At 39.0% G+C, this 13,947-nt stretch overlaps 1 protein-coding gene across 4 annotated transcripts in view; it reads left to right on the top strand.

The window, feature by feature from the left end:
- The window catches only part of LOC149028609 (ARM repeat superfamily protein), a 45,798-nt gene extending 32,576 nt beyond the window's left edge, over positions 1–13,222 (top strand). For all 4 annotated transcript variants that reach the window (XM_089138130.1, XM_089138139.1, XM_089138120.1 and 1 more), the window contains 4 exons: positions 1,723–1,956; positions 9,338–9,856; positions 10,348–10,480; positions 12,284–13,222. In XM_089138130.1, the coding sequence (XP_088994256.1) occupies positions 1,723–1,956; positions 9,338–9,856; positions 10,348–10,480; positions 12,284–12,540 (1,143 nt within the window). In that variant the 3' untranslated portion in view covers positions 12,541–13,222. The remainder of the gene's footprint in view (positions 1–1,722; positions 1,957–9,337; positions 9,857–10,347; positions 10,481–12,283) is intronic.
- Positions 13,223–13,947: the final 725 nt, after the last annotated feature.

The raw sequence follows: 13,947 nt of genomic DNA, 5'->3' as shown, positions 1-13,947 counted from the left end.
TAATGGGGGTTTAAGGTGAGGCCTATGATGATGATATACTAGAATTTAAGAGGAATTTAATGGTTGGCTGATGAGATGTGAGGATTCTTGATATGGAATGAAAGAAGGGCTCGAACCAAGGGCAGGAAATTCCAAACAGGTAGGCTGCCAGATACGCCTTGCAGATGCTTGAATCAAGTGGATATTTCGATGGTAAAAGGCTGTACTTTCAGCCACTGGAAAGATCTAAGCTTGGCCTCGCCCTAGAATGTTAAGTCTCTCTTCAACTTGGACCTTCATTGACCAAATTGAACAAAACCAATTACCAGTATTCAGTGGCAAAACACAAAAGGATACTCAGACTGAGAAGTTCTATTAATCATATCAAAGTTGGGTGCCTCCACATTGAGTGAGGGGTTTATTTATACATCATATACTGGAGTCGTAATCTGACTCCTGTATATGATGTATAAATAAACCCTAATATGTCTGTATTTTCAGACCTGTACATAGACTAGGATCCTGAGTCGCGGGCTACTTAGTGACTTAAGATCTAAATAATAGATCTACTGATATGCCCCTCAGGCTGGGCAGAGTTACAAGTTTGCCACAGCCAAATCGAACTAAGCTAGAAAACTGAGAAGAAAAAAAGATGATTGAGCCACTGAGCAGAAACCCTAGGGGCTTCTCCTAGTCTTGAACTTCCACTTGGTGTGGTTGCTTCTTACATCAAATGGGGTTGACTACATGGATCCTTTTAAAGTAGGGAAAACTAAGATCCACCCAAAGGGAAGTGCTAATGAGAGGAAAGAGAAATAAAAAAGGAGCAATAAGATAAGAGAAGTGAGGAATGGAAAATAAAAAATTAAAGTAAGAAGAAAGAGGTACAGCCCAGGAAATCAGAAAAATCTCAACTATACAGCGTCTACCATGTTGCTCTTGCCATCCAGTAGGCTCTATCTGTGGTCATACTCAGCACTAAACCTGTACTGTGCGTGTAATTATTCATAATCTTACAAATGGTCGTTTTTTGGCTGCCCCTCGCGCTTTTAGATCCTTCAATCAGAACAGATATTCCCTTTTGCCAGGCTATCCCAAAATGCCTCTGTTGCATATGGCCAAATCACCTTAGTCAACGTTCTCCCAGCTTGCTGTTGATTTGGGCATTTTCTACATCACCTCTAACACATCCATTCCTCGCCTTATCCTACCTGGTTTTGCTAGACAATTAGGATCCATCTTAACATCATCTGTGCTACAGATAGCTTCACTATATGGCACTTCTTAAATGGCCAGCATTCTGCCCCCCCCCCCCCCCAGCACACACACACAAACTCTCTTTAACATGAATGAGAATTGTCAGAAAATGGACTTAAGATTGGAGCTTGTGTATCAACATGGTTGAGAAATTTGGATGGTCTTGAAATTGGATGAGTTTTTGGGGTCTCACTTGGGGTCTCACACACGTACACATGAACTTACTGAAATCATAGATTAGCATCGATGAGAAATATTATAAGAATGAACTTCAAATTGGAGAGTGTTAATGGGCTTGATGCCTTACCGTGCCAATGTTGGTTAATGTGACATAAGCCTTGTGCCTTTTCAATTCAATTTCCAGATATAAGATCCGGAGCATCAAGCCATGTTTTTTTGCTGCAGGGATTGCAGAAAAGTAGCTACATTTCAAGACCAGTTGAGCATTGCTTTCCTCATTTAACATATTTACATTGTTTTTTGCAGGTGCTAGGTTTACTGGTTGAAGTGTTGAAGAAGGGGTTTCAGAGACACATCAGCAATATATTGCCCGTGGTCAAAAAAATTTTGAAGTCTGCATTTGACATTGTTAGAGATAAACAGATGAATTATTCTGATGAGGCGACAATTCCATTCTGGAAAGAAGCTTACTATTCTCTTGTCATGTTGGAGAAGATGCTACTTCAGTTTCCAGAATTGCATTTGGATAGGGATCTCGAGGTTTGTTTGTTTTGATCAAAGCATTACAATTCCTGTCTGATCTAGATGATTATTATCTTTTATTTTTTAATTTCTTTATTAATCTTCCACTTTCATACTACAATATTTTAACCCTTAGGGATCCTAGTAGCCAACCCCATTGAGTTGGGAGAAGGTTACGGTTGTTCTATTCATACTACATATTTGTTTGTGGTTCAGAATTTATTCTGAAAATTCCAAATTTTTGCAAGATGCTGTTTTCGTTTTTCTGTGCTCCCCAACCCTCTCTTGAATCGCAGTACATCTGCCATTTAATTATATAAGATGAGTCAATTTCTGGTTACAAGATCCACAAATCATCTTATTTTTCACAAGAAATTTTGTTAAGTTTTCAATTTCAGATACTCTGAGAAAGAAAAATAGTTGCAGGAAAAAAAGAAGAAGGGCATTTGCACCAAATGATCTTCTCCTGTTTCACTTACTTTCTTGAGTTTCATGAAATCCAATTCAAAATGAGCCCCTAGATATTTCATAATTATAAGATGTTGCACTGGATGCCCATTAAGGTGGGACCACTCTTCTGTGAGGTTGATATAATAACGTTCTGTTTTGGTGTCAAAGGGCTAGCATTCCTTCGTCCCCCCCCCCCTCCCCCTCAACCAAAAAGAAAAAGAAAAAGAAAAGAAAAAAAACCCAGAAAACCCAAAAAACAAACACAACTGTTAAACCAATATGCTTGTTGGCCATTGGATAGCTGATAGCATACAAATTTTGAATGGCTAGTTTCTAGGATTCGTTGTTTTAACTTAATTTGTTGTGTAAGATATTTTCGATGCTTCTCAATTTCAGTGACTATTAAATTGATTTATCTTGATTGATTCTCATTATGTAAATGTCTAGTTGACAATGTTCTTCTCTGCAATGATCTTGTCAGAGATTTTGACTGAAATTCCCTCCACTGCTGCTATTATGAAAATTTGATATTCCCAAAATTGGATTCTCTTTCTTGGAATCTAGTATCAGTTTTTGCATTGAACTTTCTTTTCCCCTGCCTTTATCAATTGGGTCGCCATAGCATCCCTCTTCCCACTCCTTTGTTATGATCAATGGTAGCCTGCTGCCTTCTTTGCCTTGTATATTGCTATTTTCCAGGGTGTGTCTTCTCATTAGACCATTGAAGTGCTTTCCAGGGACAATAAGTCTTCTATGGACCTACAGATCATCTCCGCTATATCTAAATGTACAATCCCCAAACTCTCCCATTCCGCCTTTGCTAGCGCTTTCGTGATCTCATCCAAAGCTGATATCACTTTAGTGGAGACCATTTTGTTATATTAGGCCTTTGTATAAATCATACAAATCTTTTGTTCTTAGTGGCATTTCTGAGCTTTCTATGCATTGTCTGGAAGAGAATGTTGTATTCTGGTAAAGTATCATGCCTTGCCTTTGATTCCCTTTAGGTCATAGTTGTCAAAGCGTCCGCATAGGCACGCCTAGACGGCCGCCTTGGTTTTCATTGGCCACTATCACCTAGCGTCACCTTGACAGCCATGCTGTAGGTTGGCTACATAACATTGCTCCGTAGATTTGGATCTCACACACGAGGCTCCAATTTTGGAAGGGCAGATTGCTTTCTTCTGCTAGACATTTTGATGACCTCTTTGCATCGGTGTTCTTACATTTACTGCTCTGATATAGTTGTTTCTCCTTGGTCTATCCATAGTATGAAATTTCGTGAGATTTCAGTGAAATTTCCAAATCTTGCCATTTTGGTACTCAGCAAAACAAAACCATGGCCGATATTCAAGTTTGAAAAGTTGTGATGGAATTTTGCCAAAATCTCGGGAATTTTGCCAAAATATCAGTAATTTGACAATAAGTCTATCTTTGCCTGCTATTTAAGTTGATCTTTGTCAAGTTTTTAGAGAATCCTAGTCTAGTTAGGAGTCCTAATTAGAGAAGGATTCCTTTAGTTGGATCAAGTGTATTAGTAGCATGGTAGAAGGATTCCACTATGGTTGGTAGGATTTCAAATCTATTTTTGTTTTTGAATTTGGTCTTGTTTTGATACTCCCAATTAAGTTGGGAGTCCCAGTTAGAAAGGGATTCCCTTAGTTGCAGTCTACTTCTTACAGGGAGTCTAGATCTACACTTGTTTTGTAATTTGGACCATTCTAGGAGAAGTTATGACAGAGTCCTTGTTAAAGTGCGAGTCTCAGGTCTTGTTAGAGCCCAAATTTGAGTCCCCTTCTTATGTTTGGTCCTAATATGATTTCACTCATGTAGGGCTATAAATAAAGCCTTAGGGTTGGAGTCATGGGTACCCTAAGAGGGGACCTGCGGCTGCTGTTGTGTGTTGACTTTTTGCTGTTTTTAAGTTCTGCAAGCCCCATGATCTCTTTTATGGAAGTACAAGAAGCCTTACTTGCAGCCCTACCCTCTCCCTTCTTCTCCAATCTGCAGCCTTGCCCCATCCCCAACCCTAATTCTTCAATTACCGGCCCCCTCCCCTTCGCACATCACCCCTACCTTCCCTAATACCGTGGCAGCATCCCCTCACTTTCCTCGCCCCTATTCCTTTTTCACCTCCCTTCCCCAGCCTTAGACCTTTCTTCCCCAGCCCCTCTCTATTTCTTCTTCTTTCTCCCTTGCGACGGTTTTGGATTTTTTTCAGTAGCTAAAACCAGAATTTCCAAAACTTCTCCAACTCCTTACCCAACATCCACCCCCTTTAGGGGACAAGCCCCTTTCCCTCCCCCACCTTGGATCCCCATCTCAGCCCTCTCTCTTCCTTCCTAAACCCTTGTAAAACCTAATTTCAACTTCTTCTTCAAACCTAGGAACCTTACCCTACTTTGAACTATAACTTTCAAACCACTCATCCAAACGCTAAACCCTAATTAGGAGCATCCTTTGTGGATCCTCCTTGACCTTTGACTATAACCCCAGGCCTAACTATCTCCTTAAAACCCTAATTTCTATCAAAGCCTAAAATTCAGAACCCTAAACTTATAGATTGAATTCTGAAGTTAACAGGACAGCAAGGTTCAGGATTGAAATTCCAGTAACCCTAATTCCCAGCTAGCTGAACCTAGCCCTACCCCATTCCTAGCCCTAGAACCTCCCTATTCAGCGCTATCCCTACAACCACAGGGTATTATACCCTAACTTTACTGCTGGTTCAATTGGGTAAGATCCTGAGGGTGAACCTTAGATTTAGGGCTTGCATCCAATATTAAACCGTAGATCCTTCGTTCACATCAAGTGCACTTGACGAAAGACTATCTGGTCCATTACTAAATTCTTACTAATTCTACTAACTGTATTCCATCATATACAGAAAAAAAGTGTAAAATGTAATCCTAGTCTAGGTTTGCGAAGCTGGAAATAAATGTAAAGCATTTGAGGCTAATTGTGCTAGCTATGGAGGGTTGTGTGTAGGCTAGCATCTTAAGCATGGAAAACATGGTACGTAGTTTACAACCTTGTTGTCACATGCTAACCTTAACATGTTATATATAGTCAACTGGATATTAATACGTTATTTATGTACAATATGTATATGGTATGTACATTAAGTTATACCCAACCTAATTGAAAGTTACACTTGGTGCAGTTGCCAAGTGCGCACTTGCTAAAAGCTTGATCATGAGTTTTAAGTCCTGAAAACAGCCTCTTTGAGCACAGGAATACGACATCATACATATGACTGTCCCTAGGTCGTTAGACCTAGTTTACCACCTTTATTTAATGAATTAACATAGTTTTTTAGATTAATAGTGTGAAGAAAATAAATGATTTAAGCTATCCCTATTTATACTATACTAGTTCAAACCTATGAAAACTGATAGTTGGTATGTTAGTTTTTTTAGTTTTAAGTTGATTACGGCTAAGTAATAATAGTTGTGGAAAACAAACCCTATAACATTGCAATACAAAATGAAAATCATAGACACAAAATCGAGCGCAGGGATTTATGGGATTTGTAAGATTGCATACAACCACAGTGAGATCTGCTTCCCAAAAAATGGGAAATAGATTTACGGTTTTGTGTCGTCACACCTCTCTTAGGTTGCATTATTAGAAAGAACCTTCACCACAAATTTATGGCGAAACCTTATACAGGAAAATATACCCTTATAGTGCTAAAGAAATTTCTCGGGGACTGCCATTTTTGAACCCCCAAGAGGGAAAAAAACAGCTAGTTCATTGAGGCCCAATTATAGTAGGTCAATGCTGAAGGTGGGCTGATTCGTCTGGGCCTTGAGGCCAATGGCTTCTTAGCAGCCTTCTGAAATCAACCCAAAAACCCAAGCCCTGGAATATAAGACATCATACCTGCAACAATAAACCTCCAGAAGGTTACAAATAAAACTTGTATCTATGCATTTTTTAACTGCTAGAAAACAATGTCCTCCAAAGGGGAATTGTTAAAACACCAATTCTGAGGGACGTGCACTGTAGGCATAGAGTACTAGGGTGTTGTAGGGGTCCAACCCCAAATTAGGGAATTAGTTGGTTATGTGTCAGGATTGTGTTGAGGGTATAAAAATGGAAAGAGTGTGTTTGTGTGTGTTGGGGGGGGGGGAATTTTGGTGTTCATGTTGGGGTTAGCTAGACTTGTAACTCGTAAGAGAGGGAAATACCCTCTGGTTCTGGGGCAAGTAGAATAGGATCTGCAGGATGTATGTGGGAAATATTGTATCCTTTTTGGCCTTAATTAAGAGTTAATTGTAGTATTTCCCTTGTTCAGATCTCGGTTCATCCATTTATTTGCAGTATGTGTGAGTCAAGTGTGGATTGTGAGGTAATTGCAGGTTTAGTTCAGCAAGAGAGGAGCTTGGTTGCAGGGTTTGATTGAGGGAATAGAGGGATCTTATCAGGGTTAAAATGTGGTTTTCTACTCATTCTCTGCCCCTGTTTTCCTCTCAGTATATACTCTCATAGGAATTGGTGGATCAATCCTATGCATGTGAACCTATCCCCTTCCTTTGCAAGTCCCTAACGACTGTCCACATCAATGCAAGTGTAAATCCATGGAAACCAGGGGAAAGCGACTGTCCACATCAATGCAAGCCTCAATCCATGGAAACCAGGGGAAGTAGATTGGAGTATGATCATTATAATAAAATTTATATATTTTTTGAATAACTGAGAACACAATATTCTTTGTTGCTCTTTCCTACTTATTACAAACTAGTGGTGGTTGAACTTAAAAAGTAATTGGAAATACAACCTGCTAAAAAAGCTTTATGATTCAGCTTTTTAGACAAGCATGGTCAGCTAAATTAGAAACTAATAACTGAGAATTCTGAAATGCAAAGAATCACAGAAATCCTCCTGTAAGCCAGTTGTCAAAGTGGGTGCAGTACTTTTGAGTGTCACAGAACAGTAAGACACTTTACACAAGAACAGCAGCTTTTGAGTTGTTTTTGCAATTTTATTATATTTGCTTTGGACTGCATGTCACTGAGTCCCAGTCCACTGAACACGATGGATTGCCATGGTGGTTTTACCTACATGAGAACCATATGAAGAATCTTAATCTCTGCAACTGATCAATGGAAGAAGCTGTGTGGTTTTGCCCTGATCTCAAGGGAAGCAATCAAATTTAAAACAAGGGCAGTAAGGAGGAGCCTGCTTGGAGTGGAAAGGCATGGATGTTCTTAGCAAAACTGATAGAACAATCACCACTTATCCAATTCCTTATCTCCTCTGTCTCCACTGATTCAATGGCAGATACTCTGGTTACAATAGTTGGATGCTTGTAATCCTTTTGCTGCCTAAGAGAGATCCTGACTCAACCATCACACTGATCCAGCAATGCCTTCTGTTTCAATGTGGTTAGTCCTACCCCTGCTTGACTCCCTTACATGAAACCATCACCACCTTGGTGGCCCGATGGTGAAAGCCATAGGATCTTTGATCCTGTTCTCTCGAACTTAATATCTTAAATCCTACTGTCATTAGAGGTACATCTTTTTCTTGACCAAAATACTACTCGTGAGGGGTAAGCCAAGTTCTAGGGTGGATACTGTGATATACTGAAGCCACATTCACCAGTCTACCAGGAGCCTGCGACTACAAAATTGTGCCGCAAGCCTTGTCACTCTTTCTTCCTTGCATTGAGCTGCAATGACATAAACCACTGATAGCTTCCTTACCTTGTACGATGTTGTTCCACACGCTGAAATAACTAACTTCTCCCAATTTTTCATTATTGTGACTATCATCTAGATTTTTCAGATATAAATTGGTTGCTTGATGTAGTCATGACCTGAGCTAATTCCCATTGAAACACTTGACAATGCTAGCTTCTGCAACCCCAGAGCAACCACACATAATGGTGGTGAAGATTTTTTTTTTAAAACTTGTCTACCTTTTAGACCTCAAGTTTCTGGGGATGGATCAAACAGGAACTCTCCATCTCATGGAATCACTATATGCTATGCCATAAGAAGAGACTATGTCAATGTATGTTTTCCAACTAGCAGCTGCAGAATCAGATGTTGCCAATTAGCTTGTTTTCTTGCCAATGAATGAGTGACGTTGATTTGCAAGCATTCAACCTTGTTTTCTAGGTTGAATATTCTTGATTGAACTTTGTATGTTTTTGGTGCTTCTTGATTGAATTCTATATGGTTTAGATGCTTCTTGGAAGATTTGGGTTGTGATTTTTCTAATACCATCCAGGTTGCAAAGAACAATTAGGTCATACTGCTATTAATGTATCAGGTTATGTTGATTATCATAATATAAATAGGAATCTCTTCATGCATCTTGCTGGTTAACTATCACATGCATTTCCTAGGATTTTCCATTATTTCCTTACGATTCTCATGATGCTTTTCTCAAGTTGCCTTGTTGATGGTCCCCTGATTGCAGTTCTACTTTCAGGACAGTCTGTTATTTTGGAACTATGTTAGTGCTTTAAGAAACATCTTTCTAAATGAGGAAAAATGTAATTCAAGTCAACAGACCCACTAAATGGGTTTTGGTTAGAAATCTTGTTTCACCCTCTCTGTGTATTGAGGCCATATCCACATGAATTTTTTAGCTCCAGAAACCGGTCCGAACTAGCCGGACTCCAGTTTGCTCCTATCACTTCCTTGCTGGTATATTTGATATTCTTTCTGTTGCAATCAACTTCCTAACAAATAATGATCTGATCTCTAATTGGCTTTCTGTTCCATGGTTATTTCTTTATCTAGTACCAAGAACAATTATACTGAAAGAGAGTGAATTGGTCTTAGATCTGGTTAAAAAGTTCAAAATTTCATCTTCTCTCCTCATCACCTAGAAGTATTATTCATGGATCATGTGCATTAAAAACCTGAAACTTGTAAAAGAACTTCTGGTGGTATCTTTTCTGAATCCTTCTGCTTCTTTTTTGCATTTTCAGGAGATATGGGATGCAATTTGTGAATTCCTTTTGCATCCACATATGTGGTTACGCAACATATCATGCCGCCTAGTAGCCTTATATTTTGCAGCAGCATCAGAGGCTAGTCAAGCAAACAAAGAAAAATCTAAGCAACTGAATTTGCTACTATTGAAGCCAAATAAACTTTTTGGAATAGCTGTTTCCCTCTGTTGTCAACTCAAGGCTCGGCTAACGGATGATTCTGCGAACAATATTCTCACCCAAAATCTTGTGTTCACAATATGTGGTGTGCATTATTCTGTGGGACAGGATTGCATGGATCTTCAGAGTTTCTGGTCTTCCCTTCAACAGCCAGAGCAAGGTCAATTTCTGAAAGATTTGGACTTGCTTGGTTCGAGAAAAGGAAGAGATATATTTGTCTCTCTTACTTCTAAGCATCAAGATGATCACGGCAGCATTGAGGATCTCCAATCATTGCTTGTTGTTCCTTTGCTTAAGAGAATGGGAAAGATTGCACTTCAGATGGAAGATGTTCAGGTATTCTGCTTGAGAAATGATTATTACTTATAAAGTGACTGGGCTTTTTTGAAGAAAATATCTTAAGTAACAGTCACTGGACCATATGTAGCCTGAGGTCAAGGCATTGAAACAGCCTCCCAGGCTTAGGAAAATTGCCCCCTGCCGACTGGGACTCTGCTTATGCAGAAGCCTTTAGCACCAGGTTTGCCTTTTACAAGTATTCCCTTGCAGTTGCAGAAACTTTGGTGAGCCTAGGTAGTGACCAAAGGCCTTAAGCAACTGATAGATAGCCCAGTCACCCAGGCACTTGCCTAATATATGGGATTTACCATTCCACGGAAAGGCAACCTAGTTCAGAATCTTCACCTGACTGCATCTAGCCAATGACTTACAGACCAATATTTCTATCTTTGTAGTATTACCATTACGAATTTTAATTATAACAAATAATACTTTATGTAGAAATCCTAAGTTTTTACACATCTGACCGTTCTATACTGTGGATGCAGATGAAGATTGTCTTCAATGTCTTCAGAATGATCTCATCTCAGATTGGTCAAGAAGGAAACCAACACTATGCATATCACATGCTACTCCCGTTGTATAAAGTGTGTGGAGGATTTGCTGGCAAGGTTATTACAGGTGAGTTCCTAGGTTCATTGATTTCTCAACCTAATCCATATTTAATTTAGGAGCTGAGTTGTGCCATGATAACTAGGTGGTGACTTTTGCTTCTCGTAAGATTGGGGAAAGTTATAAAATAAGTTCTGGTATATGAATTGTGTAGGCTGTTGCAAGTGATATATCACGTTAAGATCTAGTATAATCTGTATTGGGAAACTCGAGCAATATTTTTTATGGAATGTGTTTGAAGTGTTGGAAAATGAAAGCCTTTGCTGCCTAATTTACTTTCAGGTTTTGAGATCTTTTGTTTGTCATTACTTCTGATGAATTTGAGTTCTCTTTGATGTATGTATAGTCTTCACTCGCAGTCATAAAATGAAAACCATGTGACTTTTGGGTCTAGGTATGTCAGGCATTTTCTTTATTTTTTAGCATGAAAAGGTCATCCATTATGTGCTTGCTTTAATTCTTTTCACTCATTGTCTTTCCCTTTTTACAATGGCGACGGACGGAAGCCGCGCCTAGTCATCGAACTTCGCCGCACCTCCTCCATCTCAAATCATACATTTGTTTAATTCTCTACCAGACCTCCTGCACCTGGCATCATGTTACAGTTTTTTTTTCTCTTTCTTTTTTTTTTTTTTTTTTTGGTTGGGGGGGGGGGGGGGGTGTTCTTCCCCAGTCCCCTCCTTTTGAGGCATCTTTTTTCTCTTCTCTCTCTATATTCACTCTCTTTACAGGTTTGCCCAATCTTCCCAGCATTATAGGAATACTTATCCAAAATGAGGCAACAAGGAAAAAAATCCATTAAAAAAAATCTCGTAACAAAAGGGTTAATCCATATGGGATTCCACTTTGGTAGGAGTTTTCTTGCTGCCCCAATCCTGAGTATGTTGTTTTGGAAAACAATAAAACCTAAGAGGGTATTTTTTTAGTTAAGGGACTACTCCAAATCAATGTATTCAATAGGGGTAGTTGAGCCAAATTTTTATTTGGTTTTGAGTCCCCGTCTTTTTAAGTAACACAGTGTGGATCATATGATCCGTATTAATCTTAACAGAGAAGGCATTAAACCCCCCATCCCCACCAAAAAAAAACAGAAAAAAGAAAAGGAAAAAAGGAAAACTGTTGCTTAGTTGCTAGTGTCGCTTTGCACATTTCCCCCACCATTATGGTGGGGAGACCGGGTAAAATCATAAAGGGATTGAATATGGAGAGGAGGGAGCAAATAGGAGAATGTGATGAAGAGAGTAGAGACTAGAGGGAGAAGAGGAGAAATAGAAAATGCCCAAGAATGATGTTGGAGACCGGCTGTGAGGGGTAAGAATCTGTTAAATCTTTAAAGGTAGGTAAGTTCAATTATCCGTTATGATTAAAATTGCATACATCTGTGGTTTGAGGTGGGGGTTCTGAGAAGTTCTCTGAGCCTAGCTCTGTCTACTTTCTGGCAGTATTTTAATTATGAGAGAAGAGAGACTGATTTTAGGACAGGGAAACGTCTAGAAAACCCTTTTTCGTTTTCTTCTTCTTCTTTTCTTTCTTTCTTTCTTTCCTCTTTATTTTTTTTTTTTGGGGGGGGGGGGTGGAGAGATGGGGAGGTTAGAGTTACCAAGCCTATCACTTCAGAATTTGATTTGATTGATTTGGTAATCTGCAAGCTATCTATCACCTTATTTACTTCTTACTTAGCTACAGACTCAAAAATAAATACAGTGAGAGGAATTACTGTTTGTGCATGTATACTGGCTCAGCAAGAATGTCGAGTACTTTTAACCCTTGTTATTCCACCATGTGTAATATTTTGCTGGTTTCATTTCACAGATGATGTAAAGCAATTAGCAGAAGAGGTTCGTGCCGATATACAAAGCCAACCAGGAAATGAGAGCTCTATACGGGTCTACAGTGAAATTGGGAGGACTCTCAAAGCAAAGAGGGACAAGAGGAAGCAGGAAGTAAAGCTTATGGCAGTCATCAATCCCATGCGAAATGCCAAGAGGAAGCTTAGAATTCAAGAGAAGCATAGTGCCCATAAGAAGAGGAAGATAATGTCTATGAAGTTAGGGACATGGAGACATTAGAAAAGGTCTCTCAACAGTGATTAGAATTGGTTCCTTTGGAGAGAAGTGTATATAGTCTTCGTGTACAGGCGCTCATTTCAATTTCTTATGTGTTCCTTTCTGAAATCAGTAGGGATGCCTCGTGATCCTTCACCAAATATCTATGCTAGATGTTGTCAACTACCCAATCTTGATTCAGGCCATTCATCTATTGTGAGGATATTGTCTGCCTATAGCGCCCCGTAACAAGGATGAGATCTCTATGTATTACCTTGCTTCCCTTAGCAGAGTTGCTAATTTAACTGTAACGCCAAATTCTGTCTATATGGGAAGAAATTTTGTCTAGTGAGACTATCTCATCGCTTACTGTTGAGTGTACCATTTACTTATATTGGAAAATAAAATTTTTCTTAAATGTTTCCTTTGTGACTGCCCTGCTGCCATACTCTAGTCTTGTTACTGCAGCTGTGAGAGCTTTTTAATCAACTAGAGGAGCAGTCCTACTTGAGAGATTTTGATGCATGTAAGAAGTGCTTTTTTTTTGATAAAACTGTGTCAGAAGGCCAATGAAGCCATTCACTGTACAGCTTCAGAGACCGTCCATGTGAATCGTTCATCCATCTCTGGCTCTTCTTATTAGCGTGCTCCACAGGCCCTGCTCTCGCAGTTCATAGGAAAAAGTGCAGTCACATGACAAAATTGATGCCCTAATTCGGCCTTTAATGATTATACGAACAATGAAACTCCATGAAATTTGTGGCCTAAGGTCTGAAGTTGGATCAAAATATGGAATCTCCTGAAGTTCCTACTTTGGAGCTTCGTGGCATGTATTCCACGAGTTGCTTTACTTTTGTTTTCTTCTGCTTATGAATTATGATCTCTTTATGTGGCAAGTCCTTTTTCATGAATTAAAAGTGAAAATCGATGCGTGGTATCGATTATTGATGGTTGAAACACGAAGAGTTACCTTTTCTTGGACATTTGAAGGTTAACACTAAATTTTAATAGAAGTATGTATTCATTTTACGTAAGCTTCTTTTGTCACGAAGGATTATATGCTACAAAAAAAGGTGGTAGTCATTTATTACCTTAAAAACTTCTTACTGGACTCCTAAAATTCTTGAGAAAAGTTTTCTGTAAATCTTTTAAATTGGGTCTTCAAGACCGAGATGAGTAGAGCCTTTTTAGGTGAGTGGATGCGTAGTTTCAAACCAGGTGATATTAATAAAAACCACTTGAGTGAAATCAATGCTATATTAGTTTACTTATTGCTCTTTTGCTAATGTGGGTGTTATCATAGAATAATCAAACAATTTGTGTGAAAATGATTGTATTCTCCATACAATAAGAATGCAATTTACACATGAATGTTCCCTAATCTACTCCTACTAGTTAGGAAATTACAATCAGCTCCTACTAGTTAGGAAA

The sequence above is a fragment of the Hakea prostrata genome, chromosome 1 (assembly GCF_041222555.1).
Source record: "Hakea prostrata isolate BN-2017 chromosome 1, UWA_Hpros_2, whole genome shotgun sequence".
Taxonomy (NCBI): Eukaryota; Viridiplantae; Streptophyta; class Magnoliopsida; order Proteales; family Proteaceae; genus Hakea; species Hakea prostrata.
Note: the sequence above shows the minus strand (reverse complement) of the source record. Positions and strands in the feature narration are given on the sequence as shown.